Source organism: Panthera onca, chromosome B2 (assembly GCF_046562875.1).
Source record: "Panthera onca isolate mPanOnc1 chromosome B2, mPanOnc1 haplotype 2, whole genome shotgun sequence".
Lineage (NCBI taxonomy): Eukaryota > Metazoa > Chordata > Mammalia > Carnivora > Felidae > Panthera > Panthera onca.
The window spans coordinates 148,541,083-148,564,048 of NC_138343.1; the positions used below are offsets into that span (position 1 = coordinate 148,541,083).

A 22,966-nucleotide genomic window follows, 5' to 3' on the forward strand; every position below is an offset into this window, starting at 1 on the left:
CGCTACCTTTCTCTTAAACATCTTGTATCAGGAAAAAAAATATGAGTTGTTTACAAAACCAAACAGTATTCGTGGGGTGCCTGGGTGGCTCAGTCGGTTGAGCATCCAACTCCGTTCAGTTCAGGTCATGATCTCATAGTTTGTGGGTTCGAGCCCCATGTCGGGCTCTGGGCTGACAGCTCGGAGCCTGGAGCTGCTTCGGATTCTGTGTCTCCCTCTCTCTCTGCCCCTCCTCCACTCATTCTCCCCCCCCCCCCCCCAAATAAATAAGTAAACTTAAAAAAAAACAGAAAAACAATATTCAGAAATTTTAAGGAAGATCATTTGTTTTATTCTAAATATCCTTTTGTAAATCCCCACTGAGAAGGCCACCCTGACTGGCCAAGCACACGGTTCAGTCTGATTCCGAAGATAAACTGGGTTCTCTCATTTTGAGCTTTCTTCACCCAAATTTTAGCTCTGAGCAGCTTAAATTTATACAGAGAGCCTCTAAACGGCTCTTAGTACACTGTGCATCCTTAATGATTCTGAAACACATTTTGAGGTGCAACATGAAGGAAAACCAGAAAAAGGAAGGACAATCGTTGGGGGGGCTCGGCGAGCTCAGGGTCATGGTCGTGATCGCTGAACACAATTAGCAAAATACACACACACACCTCCCTGGGGCATCAACGGTATTTCCCGATAGACACAGAACGCCGCTGGCATGATCGAGACGGCCATGCCGAGGACACCTGCCATCCAGCGGACAGGCCATCGCAAGGGTGATGGTGACTCACCCCCTCCCCAAATGCCTCCCCCACGGAGCCTCCTAAAGCCGGAAGGACCTGCCGGAGGGGCGGGGCGAGCTCCAGGAGCCCAGCCCACGAGGCATGGTGTTTGGGGGCGGGGGGAGGGTGGCTGCAGCGTCACCTACCGGGGACAGAAGCCAGCACGAGGGGTTTGCACACACAGCCTTGCCCTCAGGGGGGACAGTGACGAGAAGGGAAGTGACTGAGGGCAGGAGCTTGGGAACAGAGGGTCCTTTTCCTCACAGGACACCGCTCGGCGTCTACATTCTCGGGCCTGGAAGACAAAGTCCCCGCACGCGGGTGTGGGTTGATGGGGTCATCGTTTCCATCCCTAGTTCACAGAGTGCCCTCGAGGCGATTCGGCTGCCTCCTGCTCCGTTCCCTCCTGACCGCTGCCACACCCAGGTCACAGCACCCTCCCCAGACCGGGATGGATCAGGGTCAATGCAAACAGACCCCCTCCTCCTCCCAGACAAGAATGAGGGCAACGGGCTGGCCCCACCAGACGCTGCCCCCAGAGTAAGGACAGTTAGAAGCGGGTGCCCTTTTCCTTTCGGATTTGGACTATTCTGTCACCTTTGGCGGACACGGGACGTGTCTACACGTACACGTGTCCCACATCGTGGTGCTGGTTGTCTGGGTGAACCAACCTGTGGCCCAGACCCCGGGGGAGAGTGTCCGAGTCTCCCTCAGCAGGTATGGCTACGCAAACCACCTCCTACAGTCCCTGCAGACGAGGGCTCTGCTGGGGACGAGCCTCCCGGCAGGCAGGTAGAAAATCAACAGCAGTGGTCAGAAGGGTGGGGTGTGTGGAGGGAAACTTCACTGTCTGACATCCTGAGCCCTCTGAGTGCAGTCTCTGCTCACGCAGGAGGTTCCCCCATGTCTCCAAACCCGGTCCCCCGGCTGGTGTGGGCATGTGGGTGGAGGGGAGCCCCCAGGATTCAAGGGACGGGCACAACCCAGTGATCAGGTGGGAGAGGCTGGGGGCCCTCCGGAGGGGCTTGAGCGTCAGTGCCCGGAACACACAGGAGAATGCCGCACCCCAGAAGGCGCGGGGACGGGGGGCAGGTGTGGGTGGCAGGGAGGGACTGCTAGCTAAACAGCTGAGACTCGAGCAAAGCGGGAGCATGACCCTCTGGGGCCAGAGCACCGCAGAGCAGGAGCCAAACGCTCGGGCTGCAACCCCCTGCCACGGCACCGGGGACCACGGGGCCACGCGGCGAGCCCGCCAGGGTCACGGAGTCACTGAGCAGAGGCTCGGCCGTGGCTCCTCGAACCTCCGTGCCTTCCCACAGTCAGACAACCAGTAACAGCAGTGAAACCCCTCTTTCACGGCTGTGCAACATCCGGAAACGATCTTTTTCCGCCTCCGTTTTCATTCCTTCCTCTGCCTCCTCCCTGCAATATCAGGCGGGTGTGTGCAAGGCACGTGTGAACGTACGGGAGAGCACACGTGTGGACTCACGGGCAGCGGACCCCACGCCACTGAAGGCTTCGCTGCAGACCAAGTGCACGTCGGCTGCCACAATTAAGGTGAGCTCCGTGATGTCAAGTTCTGCATAAACAGGTGCTCATAAACCTCCTTCTCTACTATATCTCAGGCTTTAAAAAAATGAAATGATAATAGTGATGTCTTCTCTGCTATGAAAAGAGTCGTAGTTTTAGGGGCTCCCGGGCGGCTCAGTCGGTGGACCGTCCGACTTCGGCTCAGGTCATGATCTCACGGTTCGTGAGTTCCAGCCCCGCGTCGGGCTCTGCGCTGACAGCTCGGGGCCCGGAGCCCGCTTCCGATTCTGTGTCTCCCTCTCTCTCTCTGCCCCTCCCCCACTCTCTCTCTCTCAAAAATAAATAAGATTTTTAAAAAAAAGAGTTGCATTTTTATTTTTGAAAATAACTGGAAGAGATTCCACTCTCTCGGTGCTTGTCGAGCCCCCACTCTGCGCCAGGCCCTGGGGTCACCGCGAGAACAGCATCAGGAGGGACCCTGGGGGCAAGCGGGGCACCTAACAGGAGATAAACGTGACCTCGAGAGAACAGATGGGCTCACGAGCCCAGGCTGCCTCTCCCGACCGCCCGCCGGACACACGACATTTAGGACGCAGTGAAATAGGTCCTCGAGAACTCGGGCCGTTTCAGCAAGTGCGGCTGCCGACTTTCATCTCTAATCCAGCTGGCTGTAACGTGTTCCCTCATTGCATTCTTGGAACTGCCTTCTTCAGCGGCTCGGCACGTGACACGCAAAGACGTTACGGGGGAGGGGGGGACACACAGGTGCTGGGCCACCCTAAATCGCCCCAGATCTGCAGGTGCTGCCGTCATCAGCAAAAGCCCTCCCCGATTCTCTCGGCAAACTTTTCAGCTCTCTCTCAAGAGCTGCAACATCGCAAAGGGTCTGCAAAGTCCTCCACCCGGGTGGCGGCCAGGCCCTCTCAGGGGGACGGCAGGGTGACAACGTCTTCAGAAGGAAGATCTTACGTGCTCCCAGTTTAGTAAAAGGAAAACAGGAGCCTGCTTTCGCTTGGTTTGATCGCTTCTCCGAACGTGGGAACTGTAATCCTTTCCCCGAGTATTGTAAAGAAAAGCGTGTTTCCACACGGACCTCTGGTGTTTATCCACACGAGGGACCCCAAGGAACAGGCGAGGGGATGGGGCGGAGGGGGAGGCGTCGCTTTCTGACTCTCGGGCGGCTCCAGGGCCTCTCCTTCCTCCAGACTTTCCAGGAACACCTGGACACGTGGCCGTGTCTTCCAGCCGTTCGCTGCTTTCCTGTCCCGATGCTGAAGTCACCTTGCCCGAGGACAAGGCTGTTTCTCCTGTCCAAGCACCAGTGTTTCCCAGCTCTCTGGATACCCCCGAAATCACGATGTCTCGACACGTCCCCAGTGACCAGAGACGGTCTCCATTATTCCCAGCAAGTTGCTTCGGCAAACTGCTTCCTACACTTGGCAGGACTGACTCGGACACGGGAGCACACGCTGTCCTCTGTGTGGTCCCGCACGGGGACCCGCCCCCAGCAGGGACCCATCCTCTGTCCGGGATGCACACGGGGGGAGCAGCGGCTGAGGGAGGGTCCGGCGGGGCCCCCGCAGTGGGCGGGACGGCACAGTCCGTCTTGGGCCCCGGGAAGAGCCTGCAGTCGGAAAGTAGGCATCGGTGCCGAGGCCAAGTGGAGGAGACCGCGTTTTATTCCTTGCTGCGTCGCTGGCACCTGCAGTCCCTGCACGGGGCGGGGGCGGAGAATGGAGGGACCCAGTAACAGGTCACTGTGGCCTGGGGACGCTGCACTCCAGCTTCACTCTGGCTCTCTGCTCCTGGGAACGGAGGTGACAAGGGAAACCTGTTCAACGTGCGTTTTCTGCAGGATGAAAACGTTCCGTTTTGCTCTTTTTGTTTCCTCCAGAGAGCAAGTGCAGAGGACTTCTGCATAAGGACAAACCGCATTCAGGCACAAAGAAGAGAGAAACACGGGGTGTCAGAACACACGGCTTTTCCCCCCTTGCCGTTACTTTTGCTTTCACGACAACTTCAGAACAGGCAGCCCCGAGTGGGCAAATATAATCTGTGTCTGTGGCTCTCTAGTGCCTGACGTCGGCACCTCTGGGAGCTTTCCGGAGTCCTGGCTCGTCTGTTCGGCTCCCTCGTCCCCCAGGGAATCCCGGGCTTTGCTTCCAGGCCCCGCCGACTTGGCCCAACACGCGAGTCGTGGCTGAGCTGGGAATGAAGTCGCTGGCGGAGGGCAAAACACGCGTGCAAACGGCTACCGCCTCGTCCCTTCATTTCTCTCGTTCATCACGACCTGCCGAGCTGTACCCCCCGGTCCCACACGTGTCACGGCACAAGTGAACGGAAAGCGACCAGGTGCGTGGAAGGCGCGGAGGAAGGGTGTGGCGTCCAAAGATGGTCACTCAGGGGAGTCTATCAAACACATTACTTCACTCGTTGCTTTCCAAAGGATGGTTTTTTGTTAAAGCCAATTGTTAATTCAAAATTTGAAATCTGGTGCGTTTCGGACAAAGCCTGTTCGCCTTTCACTGTTAACCCCCAGGTCTCTCGGGAGGGCAGTTTCAAGGGTACGTCTTGTCCAGTCGAGTCTCTGAACGGACCCCCAGAACCCCAGACCCGTGACTCCGTCGAGCTCAGGAACACGGTCCCATCCCTGCCGTGACCAAGCACCTTGAGCTGCGGTGCTGGGCGCGTCCAGCGTGAAGGAAGGGGGCCTCTGTCACACGCAGGAGCCCCGCCCGCCAGGCCGGGCCCCACGCTGCACACGAGGTCACTCGGCGGGTCGTGTGCCCCACGGGCCGAATCCGTTCTCGGGAAACAAACGCGGGGAATGTACGTGCGTTGGCTCACCCCTTTTCTGAAACCATCATCCTCAGAGACAGAACTGCACCACTGGGCTTTTTTCTGACATTTCCAACTAACGGCACACGTTCCATCACCGCGTCAAGTGACTCTGCCTTGGGCCTTTGGTAACGCTTCTTAGGCCGAGAGACCGAAATCTTCGTCCCCTACTTCCAAAAATACCCTGTGGACCATGTTAACCAGACATTTCTGTAGGACGCGAAGTTCTGAATACGGGTAATTTTGTACGGTTCAAAACTAGTATGTCTGTACCCACGTCCGACGCGTTCCTTACCATGTCACCGTACGAAAGTGAAAAAGAAATAAGAAAAACACGTTCCACCTGAGAAGCAGGTCAAAAGATAAATTTCGCAATCACACCTTCAGGGTCTGTAAGAGACGTGCCAAAACATCAGCAACACAGTATTAATCCGACATTAAATCAACAGGCACCAGATTTCATCTTGGCACAAAGTCCTATGAAGAATGGAGAGATTTGGTGAACGTCCGCACAAAAATGACCACTTTGAAGATGCAGGCTGCTGCTCTGCTGACACCCTAGGAAAGCTTGGCTTTCCTGTTCCTCTCGGGCCCTGATATTCCAGAAATCAGGTTGTCAGAGTCTACAGATTTCTAACAGTTCCGCCACGGACACAAAGGAGTCCGCGCTGTGCGGGAAGGACGCACACGTCATCGTAACTGAAAAGATTCACGGCTGTCCTGCCGTTTGTGGACCCGCCCCCATCTCACCCCCTGGGAGGGGTCAGCGGTCACGGCACTTGGAAGGTAAGAAAGGACACAATCCTGTGCACAGATACGGCTTAGCCAGCGCTTGACGGGATTCTAGCCGTCTTCAATCGGTACCATAATCACATAGTTCTTGTCATCCCCATTTGGTAGACAGGGAAACCGAGGCTCAGAGAGAGAGTAACTGCACAACAGAGGCTGAGGGTAAGGAGAGGAGCCCAGGGGCAAGTCGCGGCCTTCCTGACTCCTGAGGGCCAGCCCTGAAGGGCTCCGCTTTCTTCTTTCTTGAGCGTGTGCTTTCCGAGAGACACTGGCTGGGTCGAAGAACCCTCGTCACCATCGTGATGAGTGGACGTCTAGGGACGTCTCAGGAGAGGGGACCGTGTGGGGTATTCTCGCGGGTCCGGGCAGTCCTGGTTGGCACAGCCCCACGCTACCGGATCGGAGCTGTGCAGAGTGAGTTCACAATCCCGCGTGTGTGCGGGTTGCTGTTAACACGGGGCCGCGCATGGGGGGGGGCCCTGCCTGCGAGCTTCACTCCCGAGGCCTCAGGGCCTGCACGTTTCCTGTGTCCAGGAGGCAACTTTGCCATCGTGCCTGTTCCCCAACAATGCAGTGCGTGAGACTCACTCAGGGGGAATCAAAGCTCCAACTTACCTTTCCGTAGGATCCTTGTCCTAAGACTTTCAGCAGTTCAAACTGGGAAGGGTCGGCCTTTTCAAACCCTTCCTTCACATGGTGGCTGATGTCGATCTCCTTCACGGTGCCTTCCTCCTACAAGAGAGCAGTGACACACGATGAAAGCACCAACCAACGGGGTCCCCCGCATGCATCACGCTTTCATCGTACGCTGACGTTAATGACGAGTTGGGTAATGTCACGGGTTTTGAGGACCGGGGTGAAGGGAGGGAAAAAGTCTTCTCTGCCCTCAAGGCTTACAGCTGGACTGGGAGTTAAATTTACGCGAGACAGATCAACAGGAGGAAAGAAAAATCAAAGTATTATTATGCGCGCACAGAGGCCCAATCGTGAAATGGAGACCCAGAGAGATGACCAGAATAGGCCGTTTTTATTCTTTAAGGACAGAAGGGCTATAAATCTGTCAGGAACGGACCGGAGAAAGAAAGCTTGGCTTCGGGAACTTCCATTAGGTAGGAATTCTGAAGAAGAGTTGGGCTGGGGTAAAACGCAGAAAAGGTTCCCATCCCTGGTGACGGGCTATCTCTACTTCCTGGTGAGGGAGGGTAGCTGTCACACGGGGGTTTATTGTGAAAGTCGGGACACCATGGGGCTTTACATAACCTCCCTTATTTGTGCCTATCTTATTTTTTTAAGTTTATTTATTTTGAGAGAGAGAGACGGGGGGGAGGGGTAGCGAGAGAGGGGGAGGGGTGGAGAGAGAGAGAATCCCAAGCAGGTGCCTCACTCTCAGTGCAAAGCCCGATGCAGGGATTGAACTCACGAACCGTAAGATCAGGACCTGAGCTGAGACCACGAGTTGGACGCCTAACCATCCAAGCCCCCTGCCCCCCACCCCCGCCCGGTGGGCCACTTTTTCTTTCCCGTACCGATTTTTGTCATTTGGTCCTACCGGGGCCTCAGGGACACGGAAAGGGGCCCTCAAGGAAATCCATTCTGCTTCTCACAGTTTGGGCGAGAGCTGGGTGGGGCAGGCACGAAAATGGCAACTGGGGACAGACTGAGCGTCTGAGAACCCTGTGTTCAGGTCCACGGCCCTGTGCTGAGAAGGGCCATCAACAGGACACGGGGACACAGTCTGCGAAGCACAGACGTGTGTCCTCCCCCTTCTTGCTCTCCCAGAGATGCTACGTCAGAAGAAGCAGGCAGACGAGCTTTTTCTGCCAGTAGACAAGCAGGATTTCCCAGTAGGAAAAAAAATAAAAGCCCTTGTTCCTGAAATTAAAACCCGGACAGAAACGAGTACAACTTCTCACCAGAGAACTTCCTGCGGTCACTTGTAACAGACTATCTACCCGCCCAGGGCCAGCCACGTGTGGCTGAGTCTATCTCTGCCTCCCTGAGACGCCCCTTCAATCCACCATCCATCTGACCACTCTGTCCTCTGACCTGCTCTAACCTCTTGGCAATGCACGAGGTGCTGGAAAACATCGGGACGCGCCGGCTGAGAAGCTCCTCGAAACAGAGTGAAGGGAATGCATTCGCACGTTGAACTCTGGGTAGTCAGGACTCTCCACACTGTTCTTTCTTTTATTCCTTAAAACGTGTTTTTTGAATTTTTTTTTTTTCAACGTTTTTATTTTATTTTTGGGACAGAGAGAGACAGAGCATGAACGGGGGAGGGACAGAGAGAGAGGGAGACACAGAATCGGAAACAGGCTCCAGGCTCCGAGCCATCAGCCCAGAGCCCGACGCGGGGCTCGAACTCACAGACCGTGAGATCGTGACCTGGCTGAAGTCGGACGCTTAACCGACTGCGCCACCCAGGCGCCCCAAAACGTGTTTTTTGAAGGAGAGATTCGATCCCGAGGAAGGTGCACAGCCCTTAGTGTTAGAGGTGGGTTTCCAATCACAGGCTGACGGAACACCTTTTCCTCCCCATACGTTCGTCTAAGAGCAAAGATTTTCAGATGAAGTCACAATAGCAGTGATTTACAGTACAGGACAGAGGTCTCTCTAAATGGTGCGAACACTTCCGTTTCTCAAAAGTTATAAGTTGCATTATTTTATCTCCACGTAACTGGTATTCGACACCTTTTAAAGTAGAGGATGCTCGTATGAACGGCAAACCCTGACCCCCGGTCAGCAGCCTCCGCAGGAATCGTTGGCATTTTTTCTTCCGACGGTTAAGGGAAACTCTCCAATTTCCACATCTTCAAGGATTATTTGCCATGTGTGTAAAAACGATGGTTATTCTATTTTTGAACGCAAACAATGAATATAGCCAAATGGATTCTTTTTGGTCAGGACATGATGTTCCTATGAGCTCAATTAGGAGACGTGAATTAGAATGTCATTGATTTGGGGCGCCTGGGAGGCTCAGTGGGTTAAGCGTCCCATTTCGGCTCAGGTCATGATCTCGTGGTTCGTGAGTTCGAGCCCCGCGTCGGGCTCTGTGCTGACAGTTCAGAGCCTGGAGCCTGCTTCGGATTCTGTGTCTCCCTCTCTCTCTGCCCCTCCCCTGCTCACTCTCTGTCTCTCTCTGCAAATAAATAAATAAATATATTTAAAAAAAAAGAATGTCATTGATTTGTGATCCCTTCTTTTTTCATTTTTTTAAGCTTATTTACTTATTTTGAGTCAGAGACAGAGAGAGAGAGAGAGAGAGCATGAGCAGGGGAGGGGCAGAGAGAGGGAGAGAGAGAGAATCCCAAGCAGGCTCCACACTGTCATCTCAGAGTCCAGTGGTGGGCTTGAAGTCACGAACTGTGAGATCATGACCTGAGCCGAAATCAGGAGTCAGACGCTTAACGGACGGACCGCCCAGGCGCACCCCTGGGATCCCTTCTTGAATAAACAAATGCTGGGGACAGAGGCCAGCAGATGGGCGTCGTACTCAGATCGCAGTTTGGGGGGGAGGCCACGTCGGAAGCCGTTCCCGCCTTACAAAACCTCGGGCCTCCAGGACTTGCAGGCCCAGGAGACAAAGCAGCTTCTATAGGGAAACCTCTCGTCTGTGACAGGAAGAAGAAACCTCAGCGCTCACCGCGCAGCCTCGTTTCGGCGAAGAAAACCGCACCCACGTCGCTGCTGCAGACCCCGATCCCCACTTAGAAAGCAAGAGCAGAGCGAAGTTCTAAGTCCCCACAGAAACACAGATGCTATCCTTTCCTGCTGCCGACTTGTCCACTGAAGACAGAAATTGAAGATTATTTGTCGCCTAAGGACAAGGGGCCCCTTTTCCGTTCAGGAGGCACTTTGCAGTCATGGCTCCACGGAGCACCCGCTACGTACCGCACAGCCCGGGGTGAGTCACCCCAAACCCCAATTTCCCTCCCGAAATAACTTCAGTCATGCAGCCGAGCTGATGCAACACTGACACCACGAAAAAGGTAATAAATAATTCACCGAATCTCATCTTTCCAAAACTTCGTTTTGGTTACGGAGGTGGGGGGGATACATTAACAGTCACAGTGATGACTAGAAAGCAAAGTCAGCATGTCCCCAGGCATGGGCGGATTACAGAACCCAGTGTCCTCCCAGATGCCCAAAGGGGACAGGGTCAAGGAGGTGTGGACTCTTAACCCGCTGGTCTCTTCCCCGATGACATTTACCAGCACACGTGTGTTTCCGGAAGATTCCAGATCGTTCCTCCTCTTTAGCCGCTTTTTGTGGAGACCCAGCAGCTGCAGTAAATGATGTCACTCAACCCACTGGGTCGGACAGGTGCTGCTTTCACAGCGGAACCCGCAGCGCCCACAACCTGGACATTGCCACCGCGTCCCTGCTCCTGGTGCGCCCGTCCGTGAAGCTGGCTCGGCGCCTTTCTAAGGCTGTCCCGGCTACCGTCCGGGCTGCCTCCTCCTCCCTGCACCACACCCCCTTCCCACCTCGGCAGCTCACCTTCTTGACATTTCACATCAAAGGTTTACAAAGGAATCTCCAGAACATTTCTCGTTCTGTGTATTCTTGCTGTCCAAGAACTTCGAGTAAATGTGCCCAAAGCACACACCTAATCTCACCTCCAAGAATGGCATCAGGAACCTGAGGACTTTCTTCCCTGATAACGTGGCGAGGCAGTTAATTCCTCATGTGAAATCAGTGAGGTCTTTAAGAGCAAAGAATCTCAACTATCCGTACGAGAAGGAACTAAGAGTGTCACATTTTAGATTTTAGAGTTTTGCATTGGTGGTGACATTTTGGCTTGAACTCGCCTGACGATACTTTGTTTTTCTCTTTCCCAAGATCTTAAAGAAAGAAGAGAGAGGGGACGGGAGGGGAGCGGAGGGGAGAGGAGGGGAGGGGAGGGGAGACAGGAGACGAGAAGAGAGGCCTGGCATCCGATGCTGACCACAGGCGCACAGAACACCCCCAGATGGACGCAGGGAGGGGAACATGTCCCAGCATGTCTGCTTCCGTTTGCCGATGGGATGGTCCTATTTTCTGGATCATTTCATGATTACTGCCCTAAAGGGCCACCAGAATTATAACATTCTCCGTGTCTCATTTGGAGATGAATGCCTTTTCTTTCTTACCAGCTGGGTCATTTTATCTAAAACTCTGTGGATTTTAATGTTATTCCCTTAAGAAAATAAACTCTGTTCCTAAATCCTCTAAACATCTGGTTTCTAGTGTAACTCCTTTGAATGGATTTTTTTTAAAATAAGTTGAGGAACTTGGGGGGAGAAGCTGGTACTATGGTCAAGTGCTTGCTTCACGAGCAAGAGGGTTTCAAAAACATTCTAATGTAAGAGATAAAAACTGGGGCCATAAATTGTTTAAAAGACATCACAAGATCATTTTTGACAATGGATTTTTTAAAGCCCTGTTGAACTGTGTTTGTGTTCTAGCACCCCGGTGGCGAGAAGCTGGCGAGCTTTGGACGGTGGTGACCACGGACTGGGGCGGGGGGACACCTCACGGCTGTTCCCTCCTCCCTGCACCAAGACCACTTTCTTAGAATGTCCTCTGTTCCGAGGCATCCGCGTCTCAGGTCCTTTTCGAAGCAGAGTATTTATGAAAACCACGTGCAAATCGAAAGTCATGAAATACTAATGATGACGACGTAGAAAATAAAAATCACGCCAAGTGTTAGCTTCCCCTCCAGACAGAGTTCATTCCAGAAATCACAATTCGCGTGGAGGCTATCGTTTCCCACGAGGGCTGCAGAATGAATTGTTAAACAGGCGGTTTGTAAGTGTAGAAAAGGTCAAGGAAAGCAGGTAACGTCTGACCCCCGCAAGCAAGCCCTGCCCAGCCAGCCCGGGCCTGCCGCTGGGCGGTCGGTGCAGCCACAGCAGCTAAGTCTGCGGCCCGGCGTCTGCACGTCGGAGCACGGCCGGTTACCCCTCCCGACAGCTGGGGCGCCTTGTTCCAGAGCTTCTCAGCAGCCTCGGACCTCGCCCCGTCTTGGGGCTGCGCGCGGACCTCCAGACAGGACCCCTCCCCAGAAATCCGGCCGGAGACTCATCCCAGGCAGCGGGACGTGTGTGACAGCCGTCTGACGGGGCACAGGCTCTGGCGTCCTCCTTGAGGTCTTGCTTCACGCGGAGGTGGGCGAGACGGCCACCTGGGACCTGTCACCAGCCCCCTGCCCCGTGAGGCTACGAGGTCACCAGCCTCGTCGACTGCTGTCAAGGAGACGGTCAGCCTCCACCCTCCTCTTAGTCGGGGTTCTTGCTCTAACACAGGTTTTGGCCTCTGAATGTTTGCTCCCTCCCAACTCACTCACGCGTTTACGTATCTCAAAAAAGATATTGAAGGCGCGCCTGGCTGGCTCAGTCAGTTAAGCGTCCCACTTGGGCTCAGGTCATGATCTCACAGCTCGTGGGTTCGAGCCCCGCGTCGGGCCCTGCGCGGACAGCTCGGAGCCTGGAGCCGGCTTCGGATTCGGCGTCTCCCTCTCTCTCTCTGCCCCCTCCCCCACGCATGCTCTGTCTCTGTCTGTCAAAAATAAATAGACCTTAAAAAATGTTTTTAAAAACTTAAAGAGACCCAGTGCCATGAGCTGCTTTCAGCACGAGAGCACACCACACCTAGTCTGGGGTACTGCAGGAAAGGGAAGCTCGGGAATGTTCTCAGAGTGGAGAGAAGAGGAGAGAGAGAAGGCCCCACGGCCTTGGCCTTCGATGCCTCCTGCAGGAGGGACAGACGAGAGCAGAGGCCCTCGGCAGGGGGGGAGCGGGGGACGACCCTCAGGGAGCTCCCGCAGCGTCTGACCCTTGGCCGCCGGCAGGTCCGGGGTCTCTTGCTACCAGCAAAGCTTCCTGGACCCTGAACCAGCAGAGACACGCGTCTCACTGCAGAAACCTGGGGGCGGTGGCTTCACGCCTCTCGCTAACAGGACGTAAGGATCACCGTGAACTCTAAGAGCCAGAAGGCCCCCCTCCCCGCAGACAGGTCAGGCGGCTCGGCTGGCGGGTCTGCTCTCGCTGGCCCGCGTGCGCAAACGTGAGATGCGACGGCAGGCCAGCCGCATCCGCCCAGTCGAGTCCTCGGGAAACGACTTCTACGAAGTTTCCTCTCCATCTAAGGGGCTAAAAATACGCGGAGCCACTCAGTAGAGGCACTCGGTCCAGCTGGGCCTCCGGGCACCGGCTGGAACTGAGACAAAACAGGATGGCTTTATTTAGGAATGGATCTACAACCGCCAAGGAGGGAGGGAGGGAGGGAGGGAGGCGGGAAGGACCGGGGCGGGGAAGGTACAGGAAAGGGCTGGGTGAAATGCTGAGCCGGCAGGGTGAAGCTCTGAAATTTCAGGAGCGGGACACAGGACACCTGAGTTGGGGAAAGACGTGCCCAGCTGCCCGAGGTCTGGTTTCCAGCCCGGTGACCTACAGCGCTTGAAGCACAGGTGCATTTGACCTGATGTTCGTCAGGACGCAGAATTCCCGGAGGGATGGGGTCGGTGCGGGCCCAAGGCCACCGTTCATCCCGGAACACCTGTTTCCCTCCTTCTTCCTGCCTGCCTCCCTCCCTCCCTTCCCTCCTTTCTTTCCCTTTCTGTCTTCCTTCCTCCCTTCCTCCCTTTCTTTCTTTCTTCCCTCCCTCCCTTCTTTCCTTCCTGTTTCTTTTTCTCTTTCTTCTCCTTTCTTTCTTCCTTCCTTCCTCCTTCCTCCCTTTCTTTCTTCCTTTCTTTTTCTTTCTTCCCTCTCTTCTTTCCTTCCTTCCTTTTCTTTATTCCTTCCTTCCTTCCTCCTTCCCTGTTTATTTTTCTTTCTTCTCTTCGTTTCTTCCTTTCTTCTTTCTTCCTCTTCCTCCCTCCCTTCCTTCCTCCTTCCTCCCTTTCTTTCTTCCTTCCTTTTTCTTTCTTCCCTCTCTCTTTCCTCTTTCCTTCCTTCCTTTTCTTTATTCCTTCCTTCCTTCCTCCCTCCCTGTTTCTTTTTCTCTTTCTTTCTTCTCTTCCTTTCTACCTTCCTTCCTTTCTTTCTTCCTCTGTTTCTTTCTTTCTTCTTTCTTCCTCTTCCTCCCTCCCTCCCTCCTTCCTCCCTTTTTTTCTTCCTTCCTTTCTTTTTCTTTCTTCCCTCTCTTTCCTCTTTCCTTCCTTCCTTTTCTTTATTCCTTCCTTTCTTCCTCCCTCCCTCCCTCCCTGTTTCTTTTTCTCTTTCTTTCTTCTCTTCCTTCCTTTCTTTCTTTCTTCCTCTTCCTCCCCCCCTCCTTCGACAGAGAGGGCATGGGTGGGGGAAGGGCAGAGGACAATCCCAGGCAGGCTCCATGCTGTCAGCACAGAGCCCGACGCGGGCCTTGATCTTGCAAACGGTGAGACCATGACCTGAGCGGAAACCAAGAGTCCGAGTGCGTTTCCGTCTTACCCGAGGGAGCGCTTCGGCACAGAGGGGCAGTCCCCGCAGCAGGGCACACTCAGTGACACTCACAAGGAGGGGGTGTGCACGCCAGGCCTCGTGGAGGGGCGCGACAGCACAGCAGCACCAGGCGAGGAGACACAGGGGAAGCACAGGGGAGCAGCGGAGCGATCCCGACCCCCTCCCATCCAAAACCTTGCCGTCACCCCGCCCAGTCCCATTGCTTCTGGTTACTGAGGTCACAGGAACTTCTCCCTCTGTTTTTAGGTGGAAGCTCCACCCCCAACACCGTTCTGTCTTCGTCCCCGCTGCCTGTTGTCCCCTCCAATCATTGTCCCTTCCAGCCTCTGAAAGGCTCATGTCTGCCCGCGTTTTTACAGATCACGGTCCACGCAAATCAGACTCCCCGACGGCCGTGATTCTGCGCAGTGACAGCAGCCAGAGTGGCATTTCCGCGGGGCCTGGAGGCCCACGGCGTCCCACACGCTGCCGGCTCCGGGCTCCCGGGTTCTAACCCCCACCATCCCGCGGGCTCCGTCCAGCCCTGAGCTCCCTGCGTGAGGCTCGAGCTGCGAGGCTCTGGCGTCCGACGGCTGTGTTTGAGGTGAAGGCTCTAAACACGGATCGCTGGCCGTTTCTGCCTCATCTCAACAGTGGCCTCCGGAGATGTGCTTTCTAACTAGTCACCTCCAGCGCGAGGTGAGGAGGTCGCTATCTGTGGGTGTGAATTTATTCAGAGGCACCGAGGGGTCTCCAAAGAGCCGCCAAACTGGGTGTGGATGGAAGGCGTGCGCCACGGGGTCCAACGCCGAGAAGTTCCCTCAAGGAACGGGCAGCTTTCTATGGGGACGATACGTGGGCACGAAGGGGACTGAATGAGTCGTTATTCCCTCGCACAATTTTAAAAACGGCGCCGAGCAAAAGGCCGCAGAGGGTAACGGGACACCCTGGGTGTGCACTGAGCAGAGGTCATCACGCTGCTTCCCTTCCAGTCCTCATACTCTGAACATTCTCCCACTGGGTTTGAGGTGCGTCCCACGAAAGAGGATGTACCGAGAGATAAGAGAAAACTGAGAATCTAGGCTCTGCGATCCCAAATGCAAAACCTACATGAGGCTAACCCACACGATCAGTGAGCCGAGGAGGTTACAGTCATACCCCAGTGAGATCTACGGGGACGAGCTTCATCCCTTTTTCCAACAAAAGGGAAAATTTATCTGAACATCACCTTCTCCAAGACTTAATTATTTACATATTTCTTTTTTTTTAAGTTTGTTTATTTATTTAAGTAATCCCGACACCCAACGTGGGGCTTGAACTCATGAGCCTGAGATCGGGAGTCACATGCTCTTCTGACTGAGCCAGCCAGGCGTGCCACCTGTTTCTATATTTCCGACTCGATATCCTAGGTTTGGTTTTGGTTTTTGAAGTCAACATTTTGTAAACGTTCGGTAAATACCTGTATCAGGACAGTTTGTCAAAACCCGATGTTCCTGACAGAGAATAAGGTGCGGAATTGACCGCTGGTCAGCAACTCTGTGCGGGCAGGACTCCTCGCTCACACGTTTCAGGTGCTCTGTAACCAGTCCGAGAAAAGCCCGGGGTCCCCTGCAGACAGCTAGGCACTAAGCTTGTCCGGGATGCACTGAGCCACCTGGGCCGACAAGGACACGTCCACTCGCACCAGTGACCATGGCCCGCTCCTGTTCTTTCTTTAATAAAAGGAGACAGGGGCGCCGGGGGGCTGAGTCGGTTGAGCGTCCGACTTCCGCTCAGGTCACGATCTCACGGTCCGTGAGTTCGAGCCCCATGTCGGGCTCTGGGCTGACAGCTTGGAGCCTGGAGCCTGCTTCGGATTCTGTGTCTCCTGCTCTCTCTGCCCCTTCCCCACTCATGCTCTGTCTCTCTCTGTCTCAGAAATAAATAAACATTAAAAAAAAAAAAGGGGGGGTGCCCGGAGGGCTCAGTCGGTTGAGCATCCGACTTTGGCTCAGGTCATGATCTCGCGGCTTGTGAGTTCGAGCCCCGCGTCGGGCTCTGTGCTGACAGCCCGGAGCCTGGAGCCTGCTTCGGATGCTGTGTCTCCTTCTCTCTCTGGCCCTCCTCTGCTGGTGCTCTCTCTCTGTCTCAAAAATAAATAAAAACATTACAAAAAATTTTTTTAAAGGGGACAGACTCATGGCTGGACTGCATAGTTAGAGGCAGAAGGCATATGTACAAGTGTCGTTACGGGGGTTTCACTTATGTTTCTCATCAAAAGAAAATCTGCGGTGTGGAGCCAAAGGTTCTCCAGAACCGTCAATAAGAAGCTACTGACATTCAAGGCTAGTGGTCAGATGGCAGGATCACATCCTCAAAAGGGCAAAGGACATTCTCCACAACAATGTGAATAGTCAACGTCTCCATGGATTGTTTGTGTCTTTTGTTTTTGTGAAGATTTTTTTTTTTATGTTTAAGTAATCTACATCCAACGTGGGGCTCAACCCCACAACCCGAGTCATGCCCTCTACCGTCTGAGCCAGCCAGACGCCCCTGTGTCTTTCTTGACACACGCAGAAGATCCTCACTGTAAGTGTGTCCTCGGGAACGCTCAGGTCCAAGGCCCAAGTTGTAATGAAAGTACAAATTCTGTAGCTCTCACTGACAAAACAGACCTAAAAAGTGACTCAAGGCCGAATGTCGAACGGGTGGGCAAAATGCGTGGGCTGTAGTAATTGAGTCGCTCACGCGGGCGCTGTGGCTCCGGGAGACTGACGAGTACCACGCGTTCTCCCGTGGAGAGGACACGGGACGGGCGGACGGGGTGTCTCTAAGCAAACCTTTGCAGCTTGGTTTCTGCAAAGAAAACGTTGCTTAAGTAACAGGTTTTTTTAATGGTCCAACAAATGCATGGCAATAGCTATTAACGTTGATTGCTCGGATTGGGAAAGACTCATCCTCGAACGTCCACGTGCCCAGCCCTCCCTCTGGAAGCAGCCACGCCACGCTGCACGGCCACTACTTGGGCAGGCGCACGTACGTGACCTGCGCGAGGGCAGGCAAAGCAGGATCTGGAGAGAAGGACGGATTATTCAGATCGATACCATTCTTCACATCCGAAGCAAAAGGATCGCAAGAGGCCACTTGCAGGGCGAGAATAATGGCAGCACCAGGTACCAGGGGGGCAAGTTCGCGGGATGAGGTCATGTTTTTGGGAGAACAGTAATGGTGCCCTATAAAGAGTTTTATGTTGTGGTAGAACGTAATCAGCCACGATACAGGAAAGGATCTAAACAGCCACTCCACGTTTTAGAGAAAAGAAGTTGATCAGAAAAGAAAATACCGTGACTAGAAAAGCACACCTGTCGCGTGCAGATTAGCGGGCCCCGGGCAGAAAGTATTCTTTTATTCTCTACACCAAGTCCGTGGTCCGTCCGGAGGCACCGTCGTACCTTCTGGCCCAGGAATCTTTAGTTTTCAGACTTTATCAATAAAAGTTGAATATGGAAAGCTGTTTGTTACCATTATTTTATATAGGAACGAATAAATGGGAAACAATTTCAATGTCCGCATTAAATGACACATCCGTCACATAAAATTTTACTCAGGCGTTAAATGTGACCGTGCCATTTACAACCACTCCCAGAATAATGGAACACTTACGTAAAGGCTAACAAAACACAGACAGTAGCTGTGCTGAAAACTACAGAATCCTACCGAAAGAAACACAACCGAAGAAGGGCTAAGTAAACGGAGGGAGATGCCGTGTCCCCAGATTAGAAGACTCAACAGAGTGAGGGGTTTAATTCTCCAAAAATTGATCCGTAGGTATAATGCAATTCTTATCAAAACTGAGCAAGGCTTTTTGTAGATATAGACAAGCTGTAGTCTAAAATTTATTTTTTTGCGTTTTTATTTATTTTTAAGAGACAGAGCACGTGCAAGCAGGGGAGGGGCACAGAGAGAGGAGGACAGAGGATCTGAAGCAGGCTCTGTCCTGACAGCAGACAGCACGATGTGGGACTCAAACTCACGAACCGTGAGATCATGACTTGAGTCAGAGCTGGACACTCAACCCGACTGAGCCGCCCTGGTGCCCCAAGCGGAGTCTAAAATTTAAATGGAAATGCAAAAAACCAGAAATAGCTAACCGCATTTTGAAAAAGAATACCAAAGGGGGAGGAGTCCCCCTGCTGATGAGAAGGCTTAGATGAGAAGGCTTACAACGTAGCTAACGTGATCAAGAGGCTGGTCTGGCTGGACCAGTGGGACAGAAGACGGAGCCCTGAGTAGACCCACCCAATTACGCCCAACCGCTTTCTGACAGCGATGAAAAGCTAACTCACTCGAGGAAGGAGAGTCTTTTCAACAGATCGTGCTGGAGGAACGGATCTCCAAGGGAAAGAAAGAAAAAAAAGCAACGTGACCTAGATCCCATACTTCTTACAACAATGGACCGCAAATGGATCCGAGATTTAAATGATCATAAAACTTTCAGCAGAAAAGCTTCAGGACCTACAGCTAGGGGAAAAAAATTTAGACATGACACCAAAAGCATGATCCACAAAAGGAAAAATTGACAAACTGAGCTTAATAAAAAACGATTTTCTTTTTTAGAGAGAAAGAGAGAGAGAGCGCGCGCACAGACATACGCAAGAGCGCAAGCGGGGGAGGGGCAGATGGGGAGAGAGAGAGAATCTCACGCAGGCCCTGTGCCCAGCGTGGAGCCCAGTGCGGGGCTCAATTTCACCATGAACTTAATCAAAACTTAAAACTTTTGGTCTCGAAGACTCTGCTGAGAAGATGAAAAGAGAGGCTATCGACTGGGAGAAAACATTTACAAACCACTCCTGCAACAAAGATCTGTGTCTACAGCATAAAGTATTCTCAGTCAGTTGAGCGTCTGACTCTCGATTTCGGCTCAGGTCACGATCTCACGGCTGTGGGACCGAGTCCCACATCGGGCCCTGAGATGACAGCTCGAAGCCTGCTTGGGACTCTCCGTCTCCCTCTGTCTCTGCCCCTGCCCCACTTGTGCAGACTCGTCCACACTCTCTATCAAAATAAATACATAGACATTGGAAAAAATTAAAAAAAAGAATTCTCAAAAGTCACCAGTAAGATGAGACAAACTATCCAATTACAAAATGGGTAAAAGTGTTAGTTGTTTCACAAAAGATGATACACACGTGGCAAAGAAGCACACGAAAACAGACCCAACATCACGAGCTGTCAGAGGAATGTAAAACCACAAGAACACATCACCACCCACCTACCAACGGCAAGATAAAAAGAAAGCGATAACATCAAATGCTGGCAAGGATGCAGAGAGACTGGATCTCTCCTACATGGCTGGTGGGGACGTAAAATGGTACAGCCCGGAAGAGTCTGGTGGTTTCTTATAAAATGAAGCTTGCACTTGGTGTACAACCCAGCAATTACACTCTTGGGCATCAACCCCAGTGGAAAGGAGACTCTGGTCGTACAAAAACCTTCACCAGTCACACTCAAACTGGAAACAACCCAGATGTCCTCCAGTGAGTAAACGGTTAAGCGAGCTGAGACACATCATCCCACAGCAATGAAACAGAACAAACTACTGAGACACACAAGTGGAATGAATCACCAGAGAATTATGTTGAGCAAAAAAAGCCGATCTCCGAAGATTGTATTTATGCGATTCCATTTGTGTGTCATTCTTGAAATGACAAAACTATAGAGAAAAAGAACGTATTAATTATTGCCAGAGGTAGGGGATGTGGAGGCGTGTGCGTGTGTGTCCATAAAAGAGTTGCAGGGGGAATCTTTGTGGACTTGAAACTATTCTGTGTCTTGATTGTGGTGGTGGTCACATAAATCTACATATGTGTTGACTTGGACAGAACTACACACACAGCCACGCACGCACGTGTAAAACTGGTGACAGCTCTATAAAGTCTGTTGATCGCATCAAATACCAAGTTCCTGGTTGTTTATACAGTATTGTCATATAAGATAACGTCAGCAGGGAAAATTGGGGGAAGAGAAGATAGTCTGTGCTAGGTTTCGTAACTTCCCGTGACTCTACAATTACTACAGAATAAAAAAACATTTGTAAAGTGGGGCGCCTGGGTGGCTCAGTCGGCTGAGCGTCCGACTTCGGCTCAGGTCACGATCTTGCAGTTTGTGGATTCGTGCCCCGCGTCGGGCTCTGTGCTGATGGCTCAGGGCCTGGAGCTGCTTCGGATTCCGTGTCTCCTTCTTTCTCTGCCCCTCCTCCACTTGCACTCGTCTCTTTGTCTCTCAAAAATGAATAAACATTCATTTTTCATTCATGATTCATTAACATGAATAAACATTCATTCATGATTAATTTTCTTCCCATTCCTTTCTAAATTTTTTATATAGAAATATAAAACTGATCAAGACCCAGGCTTCTCTATAAGGAAATTTAAAAACAGTAAAGTCTCCTCACTAACCATCATTGTGGGATTCCTGTGCTCACCCATTGCTGTCCTATCCAGCAACACTGAAACACTATGGGAAGTTTAGGCAAAATTAACTGTGAGCTAATCAAGCAAATAAAATCCTGCTGCAAGAAAACAAAACAAAACAATACAAAACAAAACAGAAGCCAGCATTAAATAATTTGGATGCCATCTCTGGATGTGAAGAATAAGCCTACCATTTGGTGGAAAAGAAAGGTTCAACGTTTTTAAAGCTATTAAAATTTTTAGACTCAACATGCAAAGTCCCTCTTGTGGATGAACACAAAATTCCCAGTCAGGGAGCACATGGGACGCAATATGGAGACCACACATATGTGCCAGCCTGGCAGGGGGCCAGTGAGCTCACAGATTATTTTCCTGGGACACAGGGTATTTGGGGGTAGGGGGTAGGAATTTACCGGAAACCGACAAACAAAACGCTGGTCTGAAAGTGAGATTAGAGATCAATGTCCGTTATAGCAAATTAGACAACCGAGTTGAGTGTGATAAATTTCTCCTAAATAGGTTTGTAGATATAAATACGAAGAGTTTACATTTTTTCCTTGAGTAGTCATGAGTAGTAATCCAAGCAAAATCATGTGTTGTGTTGGATTAACACTCCCGGCATCTCTGAGGGACCGTGCCCCCATACAAGGCTAAAGCACGATTCGGCACTTGGGCAATGGAGGACAACCATTTCTGCCAATACTCGGGTCCCAGCTATTTTTCCAGTTTCCTGCCCAAAGCAGATCATCCCCAAATCTCCTTGGAGAAGACCGCTGAGTCGCTCATCAGAGTTTCAGAACACAGGTTTCATGTAACAGGTCTGCTGTACACACGATTTTCGTATCTCGATGGTTCTGATAAACAGAATCCAGGCAGAAAACGATCACGAACTTCAGAATGAAGTTTAAACAATTTCAGCGGCAACATGCAGATTGTTTTTTACCGGTTTCCGTTGAAACGATAAAACTTTTGGTCAAAAACCTCATTGAAAGAAGTTACTGAGTAACCGTCCCTCTTTTGGTTTTTAAACCATCTTACTTGACATTTTAGAAGATTACAAAGCGGGGCTCCTGGGTGGCTCGTCGGTTAAGTGTCTGACTCTTGATTTCAGCTCAGGTCATGATCTCATGGTTCATGGGTTCAAGCCCTGGGTCAGGGTGTAGAGCCTGCTTGGGATTCTCTCTCTCCCTTTCTCTCTGCCCCCCCCCTTTGCCCCTCCCCTGCTTACACACGTGCTCTCTCTCTCAAAAAAATAAATAAAAGCTAAAAATAAAATATAAAAAATAATAAAATTCACGGCTCCCACCCCGGGGTGGGGAACTGGGGTCTGGAACTGGGAGGACCTGGCCCAAGATGATGGAACCAAATGGAATTAAGCAAACTCGAATTCGACATGTGCAGTCGTTTCTGCCAAGATGAGCTATGAATTACACATTCCCATAGTCACGAGCGCAGAGGAAGCATTTCACGGAGCAGACAAACAGCATGGGTTTCACAACGCATCCTTCTGGACGGCGTCTCACTCGGCAGGTCACTGCCATCCACCTGCACCGTCCTTCACAGAACACCAAAGACTGAGACTCTAAACACCCAGTGTGGGGCCAACCGAGGCATCGGGACAATGACAGTTTTACCCCCCCAGGAGACAGACTTCATCTGCCTAAGGTTCTTGGTTACGCGGTGACCTGTGACGCTGTTTGGAAGAAGCTCGGTGACGCGGCAGACGCTTCTCAGGGAAACTGGAGGTTAGTGCAGGGTGAGTGCATTTTCAGTTGACTCCTCCAGGGTCCTGGCCCCTTGGTGCCGACACCCATTCTGTTCTCGGTGGCACCCTCCTATGCAGCAGTGTCTGGCACACAGAATTCACTCGGTAAGTGTCTGTGCGGGAATAAACACATACCTTCCGGTGGCTTTAAAGAGCGTATCAAACATCCTTCCGTTTGGCCCTACACAGGATGCCCTGCGTCAGTCTGCAAACCACACGTGTGGCAGGACCACAACAACCTGATGAGGGTCGACCCTGCTTGTGACGTCAGGCGTGGGCTCCGGAACCTTCCCTCCACGTGGAGTCATCACTTGCATTATATGCAATTTCTAATTTCAAAGAAGTCATACTCAAAGCATTTTTGATTTTTCTTTATTTATTTTGAGAGAGAGAGAGCGAGCACATGTGCGATCTCGAGCGGGG

The 22,966-nt window shown here is 52.2% G+C and overlaps 1 protein-coding gene across 6 annotated transcripts in view; it reads right to left on the minus strand.

The window, feature by feature from the left end:
* RPS6KA2 (ribosomal protein S6 kinase A2) overlaps positions 1-22,966 on the minus strand; it is a 349,946-nt gene that overhangs the window by 88,041 nt on the left and 238,939 nt on the right. For all 6 annotated transcript variants that reach the window (XM_078447561.2, XM_060617075.3, XM_060617077.3 and 3 more), the window contains one exon: positions 6,543-6,659. In XM_078447561.2, coding sequence (XP_078303687.1) covers positions 6,543-6,659 — 117 coding nt within the window. The remainder of the gene's footprint in view (positions 1-6,542; positions 6,660-22,966) is intronic.